Source organism: Pogoniulus pusillus, chromosome 7, assembly GCF_015220805.1.
Source record: "Pogoniulus pusillus isolate bPogPus1 chromosome 7, bPogPus1.pri, whole genome shotgun sequence".
NCBI classification, from domain to species: domain Eukaryota; kingdom Metazoa; phylum Chordata; class Aves; order Piciformes; family Lybiidae; genus Pogoniulus; species Pogoniulus pusillus.
The window spans coordinates 30,552,201-30,573,648 of record NC_087270.1 but is presented as its reverse complement, the minus strand read 5'-3'; the positions used below and the strand labels follow the sequence as shown (position 1 = coordinate 30,573,648).

The 21,448-nt window shown below is 43.8% G+C and overlaps 1 protein-coding gene and 1 non-coding gene across 4 annotated transcripts in view; both read right to left on the bottom strand.

Annotated features, from left to right (window-relative positions):
* Positions 1 to 11,616, bottom strand: part of HS1BP3 (HCLS1 binding protein 3) — a 52,473-nt gene extending 40,857 nt beyond the window's left edge. Inside the window, exons 1-3 of one of the 3 annotated variants that reach the window (XM_064146390.1) lie at positions 11,529 to 11,616; positions 11,299 to 11,379; positions 4,859 to 5,024 (exon numbers count right to left, since the gene is read on the bottom strand). In XM_064146390.1, the coding sequence (XP_064002460.1) occupies positions 4,859 to 4,957 (99 nt within the window). In that variant the 5' untranslated portion in view covers positions 4,958 to 5,024; positions 11,299 to 11,379; positions 11,529 to 11,616. Of the gene's footprint in view, positions 1 to 4,858; positions 5,025 to 9,408; positions 9,577 to 11,298; positions 11,380 to 11,528 lie in introns of those variants that run through there. The other 2 variants (XM_064146391.1, XM_064146389.1) reach the window with 2 other exon arrangements.
* TRNAS-AGA (transfer RNA serine (anticodon AGA)) lies at positions 9,661 to 9,742 on the bottom strand. The gene has a single exon. It is a non-coding gene; the product is annotated as a tRNA-Ser (tRNA).
* Positions 11,617 to 21,448: the final 9,832 nt, after the last annotated feature.

The following is a 21,448-nucleotide window of genomic DNA, read 5'->3' as shown; positions in this document are numbered from 1 at the left end:
GGTTCTCTTACATTTCATCTGTAAACTCTCTAGGGAAGAGTTGCGCTGACACATGGCACTTACTCGTGCTGATACATCAGCCAGCAAAACTGGAAGATGTATCAGCAAAACTAGGGTACAGGCATCATCTGGAAAAATTAGGGTACTATGCAGACACTATGGGTGCAACCTAGCTCACCTGGCAGCCTCAGAATTTGCCTTTGGGTTAAAACAACTGCCTACAACATCTTTGTGCAGGACTTGTCTCATTTCTCATAATAGTCAGTTATAGTCAGAAAATTTTGGCAAGACATGGCTGAAACTTAACCCTTGCGAATATAGGCTGCTAGCAGCTTGGATGGTGTGCTGCCATCTCACCTCACTGTGTTCCAGGGCAGGGCTGATGTCACACCTGCCAGCCTATGCAGACATCTAAGATAACTTTATAAAAAATGCCATTTGTAAAATATGGCAAATGGGTTGTAGAGCTGCTTAACCTTCAGGTTATATTTGGTAATTGAAGGAAGAGTCTCAAGATGCTTATGTCCTTTTGAAAGGTGAAATTGGTACCAGCTGTGTGTGTTAATGCAAAGTAGATTCCCCAACACCACAGATACTCAGTTATGTTTTTCTCAGCCCTACTGCACTGACTGGAATTGGAGCTTAAAAGTTCACAGCAGCTAGTCCAACCTCCCCCCATTAATGCAGGTACACTCATGTATGGTTGCACAGGAATGTGTTCAGGTGGGGTTTGAAAGTCTCTGGAGAAGACTCCACAACCTGCATAGGCGGCTGTTCCAGTGCTCCATGATCTGCAAAATAAAGATGTTTTTCATTCAGGTTAAGTGAGAACTTGTGTTCTAGTTTGTACCTGTTGTCTTTTATCCTAATCACAGAGAAGACATTCTTCTGCCTAACAAGGGGCATCTCATGCCATTTGGAGTAACAAAGGGGCCTGCATGGGGCTGGCAAGTATCACATGGGACCTATGGGAGACCCACAATCTTCTGTAAACTAGGTGGAAAACCGCAGGACACTTCTGGTGGTACAGATCATGAATTAAATGCAACTCATTTGACCTTAGGCATTTTAGCCTTTAGTTAAAGCCCTCCACAGATTAAAATGTCGACTGCTTTCCCTTTACAGTTAAAGAGGAGAAGCATGTCCAAAGGATGAGTCACTTCATTCGCCTTCTACTCACTGACCATAAAAGCACAGACAGGCTCAGAATAAAATATCCAATTTGCAGACAGATAAGTTAGGACAGGTGAATCCCTGTGTTCATTCCAATAATACATACAGAAAAGACTCACTGGAATGAACTGATGCAAGACCTCCCAGCTCATAGTTTTAAATTACTCTAACACACCAACTATGTTACATATCAAACTTAGTCAGCTGAAAAAAATGTATCTGATATTATTCCCATTGGAGTACAGCAGTTTTCCCCTTCAAGAATGAAATTTCAGGAGGTCTGACCCAAGGAGAAGCCAGAAAGGTTCATTTCACTTAAGAAGAGCAACTAGATGCTGAAAATGAGAGAGCAGACATGCGGACAGACAACCTTGGCGAACATAGGGACCACAGTAGGAGCTCTCTTCCTCATCTTTACAGATAAGCTAATTGTATCTACTTTTTCTTAAATGAAAAAAAAGGGTAGATGACAATAGCCCTGTTCAACATCTCAGGTTTAGTTAGATTTTTTCTTGTGCATAGGGATGTGGAAGTATTACATAATACAAGTAGGCATTGCTACTAAAAAAACCCAATTTCTTATCCTTATCTCTTATCTGCCCATGCTGGACTTTTCTCCTAGAACAAAGTTTAATGGGGTTGTGCAACTTGCAAGCTCAATAAACAAGTACAAATTAGTAGTAAATAAGAAGTCACTAAATACTCATTCTTAGCCAGAATGTTTCTCAGCTGATGTTACAGAACAGCCACATGACACTGGCATACAGAAGGAAACACTGCAAGAGCAGGAACAAGGAAGGAAACACTGCAAGGACAAGGAAGAAGAGCACAACAGACTCTTACGCTAGCATTGCTGCTTTTACAGTAAGTTTATATAAAGCATAAGAGTGCAGCAAATACATGAGATCCCTTCACTATGCACCTCTTCAAAACACTGGCAGATGTGCCTTTATCTAAAACTGAGACTGTGTAAATACGGATTTATCAGATGTCTTCTGGGGATCATAAGTTACATTAGAGCTAATGGTCTTGCTGTGGAAGGCCATTAGAAGGCTTCGCCAGACATGTTCCCCTGTTCCCCCTCTCTCCTGCTGATGGGGGAAGCAAGGTGAGAAAGGAAGACAAAGGCCTGGTGACATAGAGTCTCCTTCTCTTGTAAACAGGATACTCACACGTATTTATACACTTGTTTGTGTTCTGCCCTTAAAGGGTAAAAGTAAGCCCTAGTTTACCTAATGTGGTCAAGTTTGGCAAACTGCCATTCTGATTGGGTAATCTCTGTGGACAAATAGCCATTAGTCTTGGGCTCAACCGTTAAAAAATTACAGTGTGCTCTGTTGTGCTCTCTGCTGTTGTATCCTGCCACGCTCTGCCAAGCTTTTGACTATTCGCTTTGCAGCATTATGTCCGCTAAATTCCAAGCCAGCTTTGCTGCATATTAACAAGCCCTGATGCTTTGCACTTGTCCACCTGGAAAGTGCCTTGATTCAGTTTATCAGGAATAAACACTACGTGCTTTCATGAGATAGGCTCGTTTAGCCAATGTGACATTGGGCCCGTCTGCACACTTGCAAGATATCATGCCAAGGCTGCACCTCTGCAAACCTCCGTGCCAATCCTGGAGTCCAAGAGGAACCAGGATCAGGTCAGAGATCGTTTGCCTCTCTCCCAACACCCTGTTAGAGAGCCTGGGAAGATCCAGATGTCTTCAACAGCTGACAAGACACCAACAGAACTCCTTTCAAGTGTTTGAGTACTCTCTGGAAATTAGTTTAGCCCTGGGAATCTGGAGATACATTTAGTGAGTAAATATTCAAAAGCCTCTCTGTAAGAAACTCTGTAACTAATTCTAAGTGACTTATGCCTTAAGCAGAAAGGATTCTCTCGAGTCCCTCTAGTGGACAGGCAGTACAACCAACTGCAAGAACCTCTCTTCCAGTTTAATCAATGTTTGTATTTCGCTAGTTATTTCTTTAGTGTTCTAAACTGCCTCTGTTTTGTCCTCTGTGTAACATTTTCCCTGACCATGTGAAGAACCTATTATTAAAAATTAAGTACCGTGGTGAGATTTCTGGATATCAAAATTAATAAAGGATATTAATTTTGGAAATAAAATCCCGCTCTTACCACTATAGTCTACCAGGTAACTAGGCACTCATGTCACTTTGACACTACAGTTATCCTCAGAACAGTGTAGATGTTCATAGCATGCCACAAGGTGCATCCCCTTAGAGTCCCTTTAGCAAATGTATCTTTTCCATCAACCCAAAACGTACCTGGGCTGGGTTAACACAGCCTGCTCTCACCTGCCCCACTCTGTACACACAGATGCAACACTAAAAACCTCTGGGTTGAGACAAAGAGAGTTTAATGAGATTATGACAATTACCTCAGCCTATTTTCAGAAAAGTGCAGCAAAATGCAGAAGCAGCATCAGAAGTCTACAACCTCTCCCATGCCCCAACCCACAGCCTGCCCAGAGGAAAAGGACCAGCATCTCAAACCCAGAAACTGATAGCAACAACGAGAACACAAAGTCACTCCTGTTACAATCTGAACTTCAAGCCTCATAATACTTTGCTCCAGCCAGCACCTTCATTTTGAAGTTGGCATGACAGCAGCATGGTATTGAATATAAGCAACAGATGCAATTCAACCCCTGACAGTAGCTCAGCTGTACCCTAAATCTGTTTTTTGAGATTGACTGAGTAGTCTCAGATGAGACAGTTCAAGTGGAAGTGATATATATCTGTATCTGAGAGGTGGACGTCATGATGGTGATAGTCTCTTTTTTGGTAATGCCCAGTGATAGGACAAGAGGCAAGAAGTATAAATTAGAACACAGGAGTTTTCACTTGAACTTAAGTAATTTTTTTTTTTACTTGGAGGGTGGTGGAGCACTGGGACAGGCTGCCTAGACAGGTGGTGGAGTTTACTTTTCTGGAGACTTTCAAAACCTACCTGGACACAATCCTGTGCAACCTGATATGGGTGTACCTGCATTAGCAGGGGCATTGGACTAGATGCTCTCTAGAGATCCCTTCCAACCCCTAATATTCTGTAATTCTGTGATCTGCATATGCTATAGATGACTTTAAACAGGTGAAATGAATCACATGTGTTATGTTTTCAAGCCTTTGCTCTGCACAGATAATGAAAAAGACAATCCAACTCAATAATGTTTCATACATACATTTCCTTGGAGGATACTCCTATTAAGGAATTTTAAAACCATGCCAAGGCTAACAAATCAAGGCTAATAGGTCAAAGCTAACCTACTGCAAGGTTAATTCCTCTTATGGCCCCATATGATTTCCTCTCTATTTAAGTAAACAATTATATATTTATTTCATGCTTATGTACTAAGTCTCAGTGCTGATACATATATCAGAGAAACTAATTCTGTAGTAAGACTTGCAAAAAGCTTAACTGGTTTCTATTTGTTGACCCATAATGAAAAAAGCCTTAAAGCGAACAACAGTCATTGCTGCTTTGAGCTCCTGGAACTAAAGTTAAATCAACATACATGTTAACACTCCTAGTGCATAAATGATACTGACTGTGTTGCTCTAAGCAAGGACTTTGACCCAAGGAGATGATGATGACAAAGTATCTGTAACATCAAGACCACAACAGCAGTTGGTTAAGAAAATGATCACTAGCACTGCATTGATTATGCATTTACCATAAATTGAACTACATCTTCAGGCTTGTGCTTCGCTGACTTGAAGACAGCCAGTCGGGTAACAACAACAATGTGATATTCTACATGGCCAGACATCATCTTCCCATGGATCTCCTGGTATTCTGGCACTGACAAATCCAGCCCGGTGTGTGTATTCTGAATTTGCCTAGGGAAGAAAATGTGCATAGTTCAGACATTTCATTCAAAGCTCCAGAAAATCAGTGAAAAAAATCCCATTTCAACAGGACACCAGACAGATGCTACCCCCAACACCATTCTACTCTGCAGCAATAAAACAATCAGACTAGGCCTGCTTCCTACATTCTACCCCAAAGCATCTGCCACTGGCCACAGCAGACAAACTGCCAGGAACATACATTTCTAGGAACAGAAGATGGGGATTCGTTTGGAACAGAAACTGAAGGTGCTGTCTTGCCCAGCAATGCAGATGAGAAGATCCCATGGTCTCATCACAGCTCATTTTGAAACAAAGATCTGTTCGCTACAACTCATGACAACCCCTATTCTCCTCTCCTGTGTCTTTGGATATCCCTGGGAATGGCAAAGACACAACCTTAGCTGTATGGGGAATGCCAAGTCCTATTTTCCCTGCAGTTCCCGTGGATTGCAGACACGTCTTGTGGAATTCTTATCTTTTTGTTTTCGAATTTTAGATTCATTAACACAGGTGCCCTTTCACCTAAGGATATATGAAGTGTACACATTTAAATACACTTCAGAGAGGTATAAACAATCTAATTTCAAACAAAGTTTCAAAAGACTCCTCTCATCATGTCAAAACATGACCAGTTCTTCTGAAACTAGAGTTTCATCAAGAAAGCAATCTCTTAAATATCTGAATGCAAAATGGAATAAAAAGCTATTTAAAGAAAGAGTCTTTAGAGTTCTCTTCAAATCAGACAGCAATAAACAAGGGCATAGGCCAAACTTTGTACCAAATTTTCTTTGCAAGCCATCTTTAAAATATTAGGGCTATGATTTCATACTAGGTACCTAAATGCCATTCTATTTGCCATTCTATTCTCAGTCAAGGACCTGACTTTATACTATCACACAAAATGTTGTTCTTATTACACACTGTCAGGCTCTAAACACAAAATCGATAGTGTTTATGTGGAGTTGCCGTCCCTGGAGCTGTTGAAGGCAGGATTGGACGTGGCACTTGGTGCCATGGTCTAGCCTTGAGCTCTGTGGTAACATGAGTATCCCAGGAGTAGCAGGAAGGAAACTAATTGTAAATGGAACAAGTCACAATATGAATCATTTCAACACTGTCTTTGCCAACTAGTGCATTATGTCTTAAAGGCGTGAAAAACACAAAGTCTGTGATTTGCCATTGGAATGGGCTGCAACGGAGGTGGTGGAGACACCATCTCTGAAGGTGCTCAAAAAAAGCCTGGATGAGGCATTTAGTGCCACAGTCTAGTTGAGTGGCTAGGGCTGGGTGCTAGGTTGGACTGGATGATCTTGGAGGTCTCTTCCAACCTGGTTGATTCTATGATACTAAATACATAGGTGCCAGGCTTTCCACAGCAGTCTGACAAACTTTTACGTTACAGTCATTATCTGGAGTGTTGTCTCTTTCAGTGACAGCCAAAATACTGATTCAAAGTACACCTGCCAGTAAAATCAGCTGGATCTGAATTTTTCAGAATGTACCAGAAGCAGAAGAAATGCTCTTCAGAGTTGTGACTGCAGCTATGACAGTGAACACATCTGTTGGATTGTAGTCAGGAGTGACTTAGCTGTTAACATGGCCAGGTACAGAATAAATCATGATTGGCCTGGTTTTCACCTTTGACGCAAATTGAAAGAAAAAAACACAGTAAGCCTTCCCTCCTGAATAGCCTTATTTAGCTTAAAGTATCAGCCACCTACAGATGTTCTGAGATGACACAACAACTACTACACTGTAAGAGCGGGATACATCAAAGAGTTAAAATTGTTATGAAGTTACTAAGCACCTTATTTATACCTCAGGCTTTTCTTTTAAAGTTGTTAAAACAGTCTGAGCTAAAGTGACTGTAATGGAAAGCAATTAGAGGAAAGAGAAATTGCTGCATTTTTGTTTGTTTGCTTTAGGCCTTGGGATCACTTTCATTATCATCTTTTACAACAGATCTACCCCTATTATCTCTTCCATAACAAGAGGATTCTGTGGATTATTCTAAACGAACAGAAATCAGCAGGAAGGCTGAGACTGATACAGTGTAATAGCCAAAGTGTACACAAGTTTTTGTAATGCCTTCATTTCAAAATAAGCAGCCTCCAGTGTTTTAATTGATTCAATACTGTTACTGCTGTTATTCAAGCAGAAATAGCACCTACAAATCCCAAAAAAGACTACAGTTCCATTGCATTTTCCACACGAAACACAAATGCTTTCACATTAGCAGATTTAAAAAGTGAAAGCAGAAAGTTGGTTGTTTAAATTGGACTCCACCTGAATACAAGACCATTTGTAACAGCAACACTGTGGTTGCACAATCAGATCATGCAGGACTGACACAACACAGAGGAATGGCAGCCCGTATAAAGGTCAGCTAAACGAAGCAGTTTCCACAGTTCATAGAAGAGCTGTGGTTTTTTATTCCTGTGTTTTGATTTGCTATAATGTAGAAGCTTTGCATTTTAATTAATCTGTACTGAGAGGTCACGATAGGAGAAAGTAGCCATTGTAAGCAGGAAAGCAAAGTAAGGAATGTAAGCGTGTGACCAGAGAAACTGTATTCCAGCGTCTGCGTAGTCAAGAGTGCACAATCAGTAGTACCCAGCTCCAACAACCTCTGCCCAAAGGGGACCAAATTGTGACAACCCAGGTCACAGTAAGAAAAACAACTTGCACAACTAGTTTATTCACAGAATCATATCATAGAATCATATAATTGTTTGGGTTGAAGGGACCTTAAAGGTCATCTAGGTCTAAGCTGCTGCCACAGACAGGGATGCCTTTCACTAGACCAGGCAGCTCAAAGCCCCATACAGCCTGGCCTTGCACAATTTCAGGGAGGAAATGTTCATTAAATGAAAGCAAAATATCAGATACAAATTAGTCAGCAAGCATTTTTACCTCTTTGTATAATCTAACTACAGGGATACAGATTATTATTTATTTATGTTATGATAATAAGTAGTAATTTTATTGCCCAATCCAGCAGGTACAGAGTGAAAAAGGTCACAATTATACAGCTATCTTATTTCACAAACTAGAAAATATATTCACTTGGTAAAGCCTTAACCCCATACAAACACATATACCAAATTTTATCACTGAAAGCTTTCCAGCCTCAGTGGAACAACTTGCAAGTGGTGGCCCGTTGACTGTAAACTAAAATCATGTGTTCAGATTCCCATTTCCAAGGCTAAACCTAATATAAAGTCAGTCCTAAAGAATATGCATGCCAGTTCAGTCTGATACTTCTGAAGTTTCAAGGCCACTCCTCCAAAGGAAGTCGAGCTTTGATACAGCCAAATATTTAAGGATTAAAATTAGAAGGCTTTGAAGCTAATGTGACTGAACTAGTTGGTATTTCTGTCCTAAGAGGTAGGTGTGACAGTCAGGACCCTGCTGAATCAACACTTCTATTTATCCTGTCACATCTGATAGGGAACTGCTTTCATGTGGTCTCAAATTAAAAAATAAGTTTAAAAAAAGAAGAAGAAAATTAAAAAAGAGGGAGATATCACTATAATTTCTCCACAGAGTGCCACAACCATTTTAATTCTGAGGCATTTTTCTCTTGCGGGTTCATTCTAGGAAAATGCAGATTAAAAAAAAACGAATGCAACTAAAAGCAGTGCCTCTGCACCTGCCTAGGGCAATGTTTTCAAGAGGGTGGGAGAAGAGAATAAACTTCTTTTGACTGGCCTAACTTTGTCGCTGGCCTAACTTCAATCCGGACAAGCTCCCTGTGGCCTGATGGACACGAGAGACCCGGGGAATGGGGGTGGGGAATTGGGTCAAGCAAAAGCGCCGACGACGTCATGCATCAAAAAAGCCGATGTACTCTCTACGACGAGTTTTAATTCCTTCTGACTCGCTTCAAAATACTGACAAAGAAGCAATGTTTCCGGAGGGTGGGACGACACACCGCATTCCCGGTAGCGTCAATGTGGAAGCGAAACGACTCCAGGTTACCACAGGAAGATTGGACCAAGCGGACAGTCTTACACAGGCCGGACCGGGCAACAGTGATCTCTTCCGGCTGAGAAACGCCAAAGAACTAAAGGAACTGCATATATCCGAAGTGTCCCGGGGCAAATCTATTCTACAGCAACGTCTCGCCCACCTCGGCTTCTCCTCAACCTCTGCGCCTACCGCTTCTCCTCAGCCCCGCGGTCTCCGTGAGGCGTCGCTCGTCCCGTTCCCTTCCCTTGCCGTCCCGGGCGGTTGCGCAGGCCCAGCCCTGTCAAGGCAGGGGAAGGGAAGGCCGCGGCAGGAGATTCCGCGGCGGCAGCGCGACCCTTTCGCGCCTGACAAAGTTAAGACGGGCGGCAGGCGCCTGCTCTCTGCCCCTCCACCCCAGTACCTGGTGGTGACCAGCACGGTGGGCGCTGGGCTGTGCTGCATGTCGCGGGGAAGCTGCGTTGCCCTGGACCGGCGCAGATGCGGGAGGACAGCCCGCGTCCGTCTGCCACGGGATCCCGCCTCCCTTCCCTGGGGCTGGCCGCGACCGCCCTGCCGGATGTTTGCCGGCGGGCCCCTTTGGTGCAAAACGATCACTCGGAAGAGTGGGTGAGGTCTTACAGTGTGGAGTGAGGGCAAAAAGACTATACCAGATCGTAGTCGGCAGGATTCGAACCTGCGCGGGGAGACCCCAATGGATTTCTAGTCCATCGCCTTAACCACTCGGCCACGACTACACCGATGTGTGTGTACTCTGCCACAGAAGCTCCACAAATTTACCGTCACGCGTGTTTATTGTTCGTTTGGTTTTGCTTTTCTTTTTTTGTCCTGCGGACCTAAAATATTCCACTCAAGTCTCGGTGACATCTGTACACTCTCCGTGTGCAAGTACAAGCAGTTCGCACTGATCTATCGGCACCACGATTCTGGTTTTAAAATAAAGCCACCGGGGGGCTGGGGGCCTTCTCCGTGGCCGGCTGGTCCTGCAAACCCTCACCGGCCTGGACCCGGAGTTTTTGGGAGGGGCTGTTCAGCCTTTATTTTGGACAGAACGCAGCCCGCAGCCGCTCCCTCTGCAGCCCCTCACCTGCACACACAGCAGGCCTGCGCAGCCCACCTTCCCTTTGTTCCTTCTCATTGCACCTGGTAGTTGTGGGGTTTTTTTCACCCTCGGTGCTCCTCTGCAGAAGCTCTGCACACCCGTGCACAGAAGCACGAGAAAATTATGTTTGACACTGGGCACAGCTTTTTGCCGTCCACTGCTCACCCCTCAATTCACTGCAGAAGCCTAAGGAAATAGGTGGAACATTAGAAAAGCTATAGAAAGCAGATGCTCATGCTGCATCGGGGCAGTCGTCCCCTGAACAGGCTCTGTACCCCAAGTAGGTATGCAGAGGAGTCCGGGAGTGCCACCACAGAGAAGCAGCTCCAGAAATAACTGGAGGGCTGGGCGATGTGGTGGAAGTCTGTACAAAGAGATCCAAAGGCAGCAGGTACAGAAGAAGCTTTTGCTGCTTATGGTAAAAGAAGTCTGGAACATGAAACTTGTGAGACAGAACAAACAAGACAGACTTTATAAGCACAGTTCCTTCCTAAATGCTGTTTATTTTCTCTTTCTGGCTATTGCCACCGGGAGCCTTTTGTTCAGCAGAGTGTAAATGCAACCACGAGGCTGCAGGCTTCCTGGCACAAGAGTTGTACTTGCCAGGAGTGCTGCAAGGCACTGGAAAATGCCTTGGAGACATTAATTAATTCTCATGTGGCCTCTGAAGGGCTAAAAAGCTCTGGACTGGAGTTCCTGAAAGCATAAGTATATCCTAAATAGTTATATGTCTAAATTAATTACTTCTTTAATGGCATTTTCATCCCTGGTTGACTTATTGAATAATCCAATTTGTTCAGATAGGAACAAGGAGTAAGCAGCTGGCAATTTGCCACCTGAGGCAGCAAAACCAAAGATCTGAACTGTGTGCCTTGCTGAGGCACTGCTTGTCTCACTGAGTTGTGTCCATCCAAATGCCACTGACTGCCTGTGAAGATGTTTCAAAACCTGAGAGTTTTCTCCCCAAACCTAAGTGTCTGCTCAGCCCCAGTATGCTGCTGAGTTCTGCCCTGGAGAGGTTGTGTGCACTGTATCAATATGCTCATGAAGAGATCCAATCTGATTTCTCATCATATGTGATGTTCTTGTAACTCCACAGCCTGTATCATCAAAAGCATCGTGTAGCTGGAAAATAAAACAAATGCTGGAAAATAAAACAAGTGTTTCTGTGGAAAGAATATGCTGACTTACCTGTATGTTTAGGTTGTTTTGGTGGTTTAAAGCCATCTGGCAGCCCAACACCATACAGATGCTTGCTCATTCTCCTCTGCCCTGGGAAATGATGTAGAGAATTAGAAGGGTAAAGATACTTGTAGGCAGAGAGAAAACAAAAGAAATAATTGACATGAAATAAGATGAATAATTATAGTAATAGTAATAATAGAATATACAACAGGGCAATGTGCAATGCAGTTACTCACCGCTCACAGCCCAAGGCCCAGCCTGCTCCTGGCCAGTGATCTTGGAGGAGAAAGTCCTGAAAGCACAGTCCCAGAAGTGAGAAAGCTGGCTTCCCACCTAATGTTTATCAATATACAGAGCGTGATGTTATATGATATCAAATGTGCCGCTGGCCAGGCGGGGCCTTTGCTCTGGCTATATTCCCTCCCAGCTTCTGATACATCCGCACACTCTCTGGCCATGGGAAGGTGAATAGTCCTTGATTTTTTAGCAACAGTTGAAAACACAGTATATTATCAGCATTCTTCTCATAACAAATCCCATACTGAATGCAAACATTGCATTATTCCTGTTACTAAGAAGAAAAATCAGCTCTATCCCAGCTGAAAGCAGGACAGATAGGGTCTTTCATCAAGTGACAACTGTGAATCTCAGAATAAAGAAAAAAAATCCAACCTAGCAGAAGAAGACTGTAGTATACCAACAGACTTATCTGCTGGAACTGAGCAGCAATCTTCCCTTTTTTGGAACACTCTCCCAGAATATTTGGAGTAGAAAATTTGTTCCACTGTGTTGTATTTTTTTTGTGTGGGAGCGTGACAGGCTGAGATTTATCTTACTTTATGCTTTTTCTAAGGAAAAAGGCAGTAAAATAATAACTCGCTCACTGAATTGGAGATGCATACAGAAAGGTTATGTTTTAAAATGTGCAGGAAAAGATACGGCATACATGAACCTTTAACACCTAATACAGATACAGGACATATGAGAATTCCTCCAAAAGCCTTCCCGCCAAGCCAAACAAAAAAACCCACCAAAACCCCAATGCTCATTTTCTCCTATGCCCCATTGTCTCCCAGCTGGCCCTAAACGGGCCCAAATTCACTGCTGTGGCCCACGGCCTTGAAGGCTGTGACCTACCACAGGGTCCTCCTTCATAGTTCCTTAGTTATCAGGTAAGATCCATCTGGAGAGCTGAAAGGCAGGGAGAAAAAAGAGCAAATTGACCCTGCTGCTTACCTTTAGAGTGCTTGCAGGATTATGGGATTGAATAACACGATATCCAGGGGTGACTAGTTTGTCCCCTGGGGCAGATCCTGGTCTCTGTAGTTTTTTTAGGGACTCTGGGATAACCTGGAACCCCTCAAACTGTGACACACTGGACCCTCTTGCTTTTGATCCCTGGCAGAAAAAAAACCAAACCACTTTGGTGAGTGTGGTTCAGATCTCACACCCCGGCCATCAGGTACACTGGCACTGGACTCATTAGTGTAGGTGGTGATCAACAGGAAACCTGCATGAGATAGCCTGTGGGAAAATATGCAGTGGCTCTGAGAACCAATACCAGCAACAGTCTTCACTAATAAAGTTATGATTTCCCAACAGTCCTTTATATCTGATGAGTTGTGCATCCCCCATGACCCTGCACTGCTCCCACATCAAACTTCTGCCTTGCAAGGTTATAGATCAAGAAGAAATGTGCTTTGGATTGCCCTCCCAGACCCTACTCACAGACACTCAGCACAGGTTTATGTTGTGTAGGTATTACAGACCAAGTACCTCCTAGTCCTTCGAACACACAGAGTGCGAATCTGCTGTACTTGCCTCTGGACTAATGTCTCTGTCCACTAGAGAGCACTCAAATACAGCCTATAGTCCAGGGATGGGTTGCTGGTGCTAACTGCAATCCCCATCTGAGTCTCAGCCTTCATAAGCCAACTGCCCAACTCCTGTCTGGCACGGTTTTCTTGCACAGTCAGTCCCACTGACACCAGTCTAACCCTCAGCCCATGATCAAAAACCTAATTCTGGTACTGGTTACATCGGGACTTTCTACAGTGCTGAAACCAGTTAGTGATATGACCACATTTGCAGTTGAGGATGAAGTTTGTATTTACATTTTAATACAGTTTTATTCCCAATAGCTAAACTAAGAGCCTTTCACCAACTCTTAAGTCAGAGTTTTCTTCGCCACCTACCTGAACACAGAAGGTTGTGGGAGAACAAACATTAGGTTTACAATTGGACTCCATAATCTTAAAGGTCTTTTCCAGTCTAAATGATTCTGATTCTATGATTCCACGGAGTGGGGTTAAAAAGGAGAAGAAAGAAATGCTGAAAGTTAGAAACCATCAGTCTGCAACTCCTGTTCTCCCTATGAACTCCCCTTGTACTGGCATGGGGCTTTTTTGACAGAGATAAGATCATTCACCATACACCAGACTGGAGCAGGGCAGGCAAGGAAAAACAGAGAAATGATAGAGATACAGCAATCATCCCTCTCCTCAGCACTCAGAAAGGGACACAAAGATATCGGCTGCTGTCAGACATGACACAAGCTTTCCCCTTGGGCCTCACTGTGGCAACCTAAAGAACACATGAAAAGTTTTTGCAAGTACTTAGGCAAGCTCAGATGTCTCAGAGCCTAGTGGGCATCTGCAAAACTTGCAGTCTGGCACCTGTGAGATAGCCAGGTCATTTTTAGAGCTTGTCATCTAATGCCTATGAGACAACTGACAGCGAGGTTCTGGTCTCCTTTGTGAACAGTTTGGTGCTGAATCAGGGACCCATCTGATGAGTGGCAAATGGAAACCTTGAGCAGCAAGGACTGCACTGGGAGGCAGCCATAACAAATAGTCTAGACCTGAGAGGTGAAGAAGATCACAGTATCACAGTATCACAGTATTATTAGGATTGGAAGAGACCTCACAGATCATCAAGTCCAATCCTTTACCACAGAGCTCAAGGCTAGACCATGGCACCAAGTGCCACGTCATCCTTCTCCCTTCAGCCCTAACGAGGATATGGGCAAGACAGGTTCTCACCAGGCAGCCTTTCACCACGTGCTGGATGCCTGTCCACTGGCCATCTTCTGCAGGCCCTGAGTTCCCAAAAAGGGTTAAACTGAGTAAGAAAAACCTCCCAAAGCCTATTAAATGTTGAATGATTTGTGGCCAGGCTCTGTTCATTCAGCTTAATGCAGACAAACTGCAGCCCTACAGTCTAATCTCTGTTACTCACAAAGGCACAAGGTAACGAGGTCTCCATCAGGGCCAAGCTGTGACCCCGTGAACCCATCCTAGGGTCACGTCTGTCTTCTGGCCGCTGAGTAGGGACCAGCTCCAGCAGTACTGTATACATGCTTGGGTGTGATTCTTGGCCATTCGTTGATTTGCTTTTCATCTCCCCTGAGACAGCAGGCAAACAACAGTGAGTTCATAAGCCCAAGGAGAATTGTTCACCAGTTTTTTTAATGCCTTGTAAAGGAATCTGCCTGTAAGCATGACAGGATGAGGAGAAATCAGAAGTCTGCTTAGGGTGTAGTAAATAAAATGGGGAGGGAGGTGGGGCAGAGGAACATGTTTTAAAAGAAAATAAGATGGCTATGTGAACAAAGTTGAAAAGCTGAACATGAAATATTTTCTCAACTCTGATTTGTACTGAGAGAAATACAATATTATTTAATTCCTGGAAAAGGCTGAACTAGAGTAATAGGATTCCAGAGAGATGACCAATCACTTATCACTCCTACCACTATTTGGTTTCAGATGACAATTACAAAACCCAGATGTGAACCGCTAGGAGATTTTATATTAGGCCTGGGCTTCTCTGTAAGTTTCAAAGGTAGCCAAAATGGTAGATTTAAAATTTTCTCTTGTTATATGATGTGGTAAGGTTGTTGATAGCCTGTCGAGGCAGTCTTTTAATCTACACACCTCTTAAACTCAGGATAAATTTATTCTGGGGAGAAGGGAGGAGGGTTGTATAGCTGTTCCTCATTATGCTTTATGCTTTCTACCACCTTTAAACAGTTAACCTGTAATATGATGACTCACATGTCAAGAATAATCTAGTAGAAACCGTAGGTAATCCCTGCCGAAAGATAAACCTGGGTCTTGATCTGCTACAGCCCTGGAATTAAAATTCCACCTCTCTTAAGTTTTGAGGGTCCTAGGTAAGTTATGCATTAATTTCTTGGTTCCCAGCAAGGAAGAAATTGTGAGATTTCTTGAATTGCCCCAGTTTAATAAAATCAAGCTTTAAAATACAGAAAATTGTCTATATGTTTAAAAAATCATGCCAAAAGTAAGTGGATAGAGTGGACTTTAGTTTTTTCCCACAAGATATTTTTTGCATAGTTGATTCTTTTTATGTAGGTGTAATGGAAAATCTGGACCTTTCTTTCTTCAAAAGGAAGGCTGTTGTTTGTTCAATAGCTAAGGTTCACCCTAACCTTGCCAGAATAAGCCTCTGAGGGAATAAGAGCAAGATTAGGGACAATCTTGATGATACAAACCCACCAGCTACCTTGTCCTGATCTCCAGGGTCTCCAGGACTCCATTAACAGAAGTAAATTAAATCATGGCAACTCTACTTGTACAATTATGTTTACCTCATGGGATGAATCTTTGCATTCACAACCTTCTTTGTAAATACTGTATCCATAAGCCATCACTGTGCAGAAAAAAACTACTGAGAAGATTCATTTATGGTTTTCACATTGCTAAATCATCAAGGCCCAGAAAGGCCTTTAATTGTCCTTGTGCACAAAGTGCATCTGCACTTTCATAGAGAAGCTGGTCATATAAAATAATTTTAAGCTCCACTTTTCTTCTGGACACAGAGTGAGGAGCCCAAAATGGTGTATCTTGACTTACTAAGGTGGTGAGATCAATGTGAGAACCACAAAAGTAGGTAGAGCTACTCATACACTGCTGAAGTGACCCGTGCACAGCGGTGTGCTCTTCAAGGAAAGTCCTATCTTATATATTTTTCCCTACTAAATTCTGGTAATCTCATAAGGCAATGTACTTTGCTCAGGTGCTAAAAGAGGCACCTAGGGTCTCTGCAGGCTGCAAGGTACCCAAAACATTTGCATGGGACTAGTAGATGAGGCAGAAGGTGTAGGACACACCTAATATTCTGAGTAACTGGAGGTCTGTATGTCTCAAGTGGCACCAGATGCTAACTCATAAGCATCTGATATGGTTTCAGGTGCCTGAACCTACATGTGAGTGTTTGGGTAGGATGGAACAGGTAAGCAGGCAAGGCAAGGCAAAGCAAGTATGTTGCTTATATCAAAGGCAGAAGCCTAAGTTATCTAATTACTAAAGTCAGCAGAGCCCACATCCACTTATAGTCTCTGGGAAGAGCTGTAAACAGGCAGTTGTGAACACATGCCACTGTAATTTATTAGGAAATCAATTTCCTTGCTAATAGGGCATTTGTCATCCCAATCAGTAACATGTATCTGTGGCTTTGTCCATGCAGCTGTCAGTGCCCAGAAGGCTGACTTTAACCTTGGTGGGAGCACTACATAAACGTGCAAGGACTGTAGATTGAATGCATTGCTAGATCTTCCTTTAATACATCTATCTAGGTAAAGATATGAGATAAAACAGGACTAGGGGGAGTGGCTGTATGCTGGGGGAGAGTAGGTTTAAACTAGATCTTACAAAGAAGTTCATCGGTACAAGGATGATGAGACTCTCAAATGGGTTGCTCAGAGTGGTTGTAGATGCTCCCCCCCGGACTTGTCTAAGGCTGTATTGGATGAGGCCTTGGGCAAAGTTTAGGTGAGAGGTGTTCCTGCCCATGGCAGGATGGTTGGAGTAGAGGATCTCTGAGCTCGCTTCAAACCTAAACCATTCTATGATTCCATGATGACCCTTAAGCAAGATCCAATTTGCTCATTTTATTAACTTGAGGTCTCTTTGGGCAGAGGTGGAGCAATGTGTGATAAGATGGAGCTTCACTTGATATACCTATAGTAAAAAATCTGTAACAGTTGATGCTATGACTCTTACACACCCTCTGACAGCATGACACAAAGAAAAAGGGATGCGCCCCCATGATGCATTCCTCAGAACCCTTTCCCCATCTCCCTGTGTTATATACGGTGCATGTTTTTATTGCGCTGCTTTACATATATTCTACAGCCTACGGGCAGCGAAACCGCAGCCAGTGTTTTCCAGACCGCGAGTGCCCTCCGTTTTTCTGTGCTTCGGAAACGTTTCACGCGGGGCCTTGCTGCTATAAATCCTTTTACCGGGAGATGGTGCTCCTGGCCCGGCAGTGATCCCTGCAAGCCCGGGCACTCCGTAGTACTCCGCTTCTGCTGATGCTCCGTGCCGCGGCAGCCCGGGCAACCCATCTCCTCAGGTGGGTCTGCATGGGACGTCCTGTGGCATGGTTTCTTTGAGCTTCTCCTGATACTCATCAGCTGAAGGAGAAAGAAGCCCCCGGGATGAAATGTCTACAAAAATAGTTGTGAAAAGCAAGATGGGAATTAAAATTAGGCAAGTGGCCAGGAGATAAAGTGGTGCTAAAAGGTAGCTGTTCAGTTTTGCCCATGGTCTGTGCTGGTTCTTTGAGGAGACAAATGTCTCTTCTTTCTTCCACATCCTCTCTGTTGTGGAAAGTCATAATTCCCAGGCAAGTTCAGAGAGACATAGTCTTTGAGGAAAGTGATCCAGGCCACACAAAGTTGCAATCAGACAGGTCTTTGGACCACATCGTTTCCCTGATCCAGATATCCACCTTCCTCCACACCTTCTCCTTGCAGCACAGCAGCGGATGCAGAGGAGTGAAGAGAGGAGGACTGGGCTGAAGCAGAGAGGGTGGTGAGCCTGCTTTGGCCCTTTTCACACCTCAGCTGACCACTGTGGTGCAGTGGTGCTCCCAGGCTAATGCCAAGGAAATCAAGGTTGATTCCTCAAACTTGGTACCTTGTGTGTTATTTCCATTTAGGTAGGATGAATCCACCTGTTGATTCCTGCTGAATGTGATGTTTCTAAAAGGGAAGAAAATCCGTTCTTGGGGACAGGACTCTCTTTGCCTGACCCCAGTCACTGTGGAGAACTGTTGGGTTGAGTCAAAGACTTCAGAGTTTAGGTCATTTGGATAATCTACAGTAAAAAATAAGAACATGAGAATAAAATATTTGGTTTAAGAGAGTAAAAGTAGCTGTCTGACAAGGAATAAACAAAACCAAAGGGTGGGAAGATAACCTACAGGGGAAAAAATAACCCCTACCTTCCTCTCAAGTTCACAACAGTGAACACCTGTGACCAGAAAGTTATGAGTGAGCGAGAACTGAAAGTCTTGGTCAGACTTTGCATTTGGATATAGAGCAAAGGGCTTGTCATTAGTATGGAGAAATTTTGTCTCAGATGACAAAAAAAGTGAGAATTACACAACAGCCATGAGTAATGTAGGCTGTGGAGAGGGCAGGGGGATCTCCTGGAAATACCTGTCACTGGAAAGATCAAGGTGAAGTACTGTGTTGTTTTCCATTTCTGATGCTGCATTGAATGCCCACTGGGACATACCCTCCCAGGCAAGTCTCCACTTTGGGACTGACTGATACCTTCAAGTCTGAGGGGCCTTTGCAAAGGGGCTGGGAGCTGGAGGACAAGAAGCTGGAGAAAAATACAATAACCTGGAAGGCAGATGAGAGAAAAAGGGACCAAGTGGAAGTTGAAGGGTGAAATATATAAAAATAAGCAAGCATGGAGCAGAGCTTGAGGAGAGTTGTAGGAGAGCACTTTCCCTGGTGAGACCTCACATGAAGGCAGCTGAGACCTTTCTGCACAGGCAGACCAAAACTGCTGTAACAGCTGTCTAGGCTGAGGTCTTTGCTTAACACTGTAGGAATCACTTTCTGGAGATACAGCTCTCCCTCCAGTAACTGTTAGTGGGAGGAAGGTGATTAGTTAGAGAAAGAAACCAGAATGAAGCAAGATGAGGCCCACCCCATCTGACCAGATGCTAGCCTAGACTACCACCATAAGGACACTTAGAGTGAGTCATGTCCTCAATTCAGTGTCTGTGGCTTGATGCACTGATAAATGACCTGCTGAGTCTGCACTTTTCAGAAAGCAAACAGGCTTTATTTTAAATTGACTAAGCATTTAAGTGTGTTTTAACTTGCTATCTTCAGGTGGCTTATGCCAGACCCTGTTGACTAGATGCTAAATAGGGCAATTTTTCCTGAGGGGAATGGAAAATGTAATCCAAAAAACTTCTTTGTTTCCAGAAGGATTGAACTCTCAGCAAAGCGTTTTCATAAGTGTCTTGTCCCCTGGCTAGAGTATAGTGTTCAAATAGAAAGTGATATGAAACAAGCATAGCTTTAGACATCCAGGTTGTGGTGATGTAAGGTCTCTGGGCCTGAAAGAAAGCAGCCCTACAGGATGTTTGAATCCATCTGATGTTTCATGCACAGGTTTTGTACCTTGATTTGTCCTATCTTCCCTGGCTATCCCTGTGCAGACAATCAGGAAGAATTCATCTTGGCTTCAGTTTAACTAAGTTTTGGGAAAAGCTGCTGGAAGATTTGGAAAGAAAATTTGCTGTTGCTTGGTTGCTTGCTGAGCTGGCCTTGCTGTCACTTGGATCCATCTTGCCAGAAGACATGTATTAGGTGAAGTCACAAAAGTCTTCTTGTGTGGTCACTACATGGAAAACATTCATTCAAATAGCCCCTAGCATCAGTATTCTGACCACTCTGAACTTGCTCAAGACTTGTAAATTTAGTTGAGCCCCACTGGCTTAGGTAATGGAAACAGCCACAGACACCTCCAGTTCTGAAGCCTGGAGGGTGTTTGTCACTGCATGTGCTGATAACATGAAAGCTGAACATCTGTGGAGGTACAGGGCTGTGGGAACATGTCTATGACAGCAGGTACATAGATATTAGTTGAAGATTTCCCTTCCACCACAGTTTCTCCTTTGAGAAGTGCTCTTCCACAGCTGATAAGCTTCTGGTTAAATCACATACCCCCTTCTTTCCTTTGCTGAAGAGCATTAGCAGAGCAACCCTTCTCTGGCAGCAACATTCCCAGTCTGAGACCTTGCCTACATTTGCAAAAGTGGATGCAGTCATGGTAGGAGAGTTGATTCTGCCTAGGACTCGACCTCATGCATAGAAAGGAATTAGTGTTCCATACACAAAGTTCCCAAATCACTACAGATGATGTAGAAGGGCAAGGAGGGCAGCGCTGAAGACCAGGAGAGGGAGTGGATGGAGTGAGACTGCAACAAAGAAGATAAGCCCAAGTGTCATCCAGGCAGCAATTGTTCCTTCTTGATCCTAAAGGAATCAGCATCCTCAGAATGTCCCTAGTGAAAGAAACAACCAACCAACCAACCCCCCCCCCCCCCCCCCCCCCCATAAAACCAGGCTTAATGAGCAGACTTTGCCCGTCTTTCCAATAACTCAACTAGAAGGGCCTATTGGAGAAGGAAGGGATAGACTGTGGTTGAACATGGTGCAAGCTGTTGAGGCACAGGAGTCAGAATCCCTTCTGGCACACAGCTTCATATTATTCATAACAGGTTCTTAGGGAGAAATTAGAGGCAAATGTGGCTCTTTATCTTAGCTTTTGGCAGTCTTCTGATTCTTTTAATGTTTAGTGAACAAGGTGATTGGACAGTCTCAGAACTATGTTTTTCAGTCTGTGCTGGAGGTGCCCAGAGGATTTGTAAGTGTAAGAGTAAAGGGAGATGGAGCAAATGTGCAGGGCTAGAACCAATGTCTCCATGTTGCTGAGGGCCAGCATGGGCAAGAGCACATAACTATCCACAGCAATGGGTAGTGCACTCAAGAGGATCAAGTCTATTTGCTGGTGAAGCCAACAGATATAAAATCTCCTTCGGTTATATGGGTGTTTTTTCTGTATAAACTTGCTAATTGAGTTGTAAAATAAAACTGCAGCCTTTCCTCTCCAATTTCTGCTGCAACAGCAGCATTCTAATTTGGTTTTGGAAGGGGGCTGGTAGAAGGTGGCTCTTTGCCAGTGAGAAATTATGTACAAAAGATTTACACTGGGAGAGAAGGGAGCCCATCCTCAGAGCTGGGAAGGGCTGAGGGCAGAAGCTGCTGTGCTGCTGTGCAGGGCTGGAGCAGCTTGGGAAGGTCCTGCAGCTGGGCTGGGCT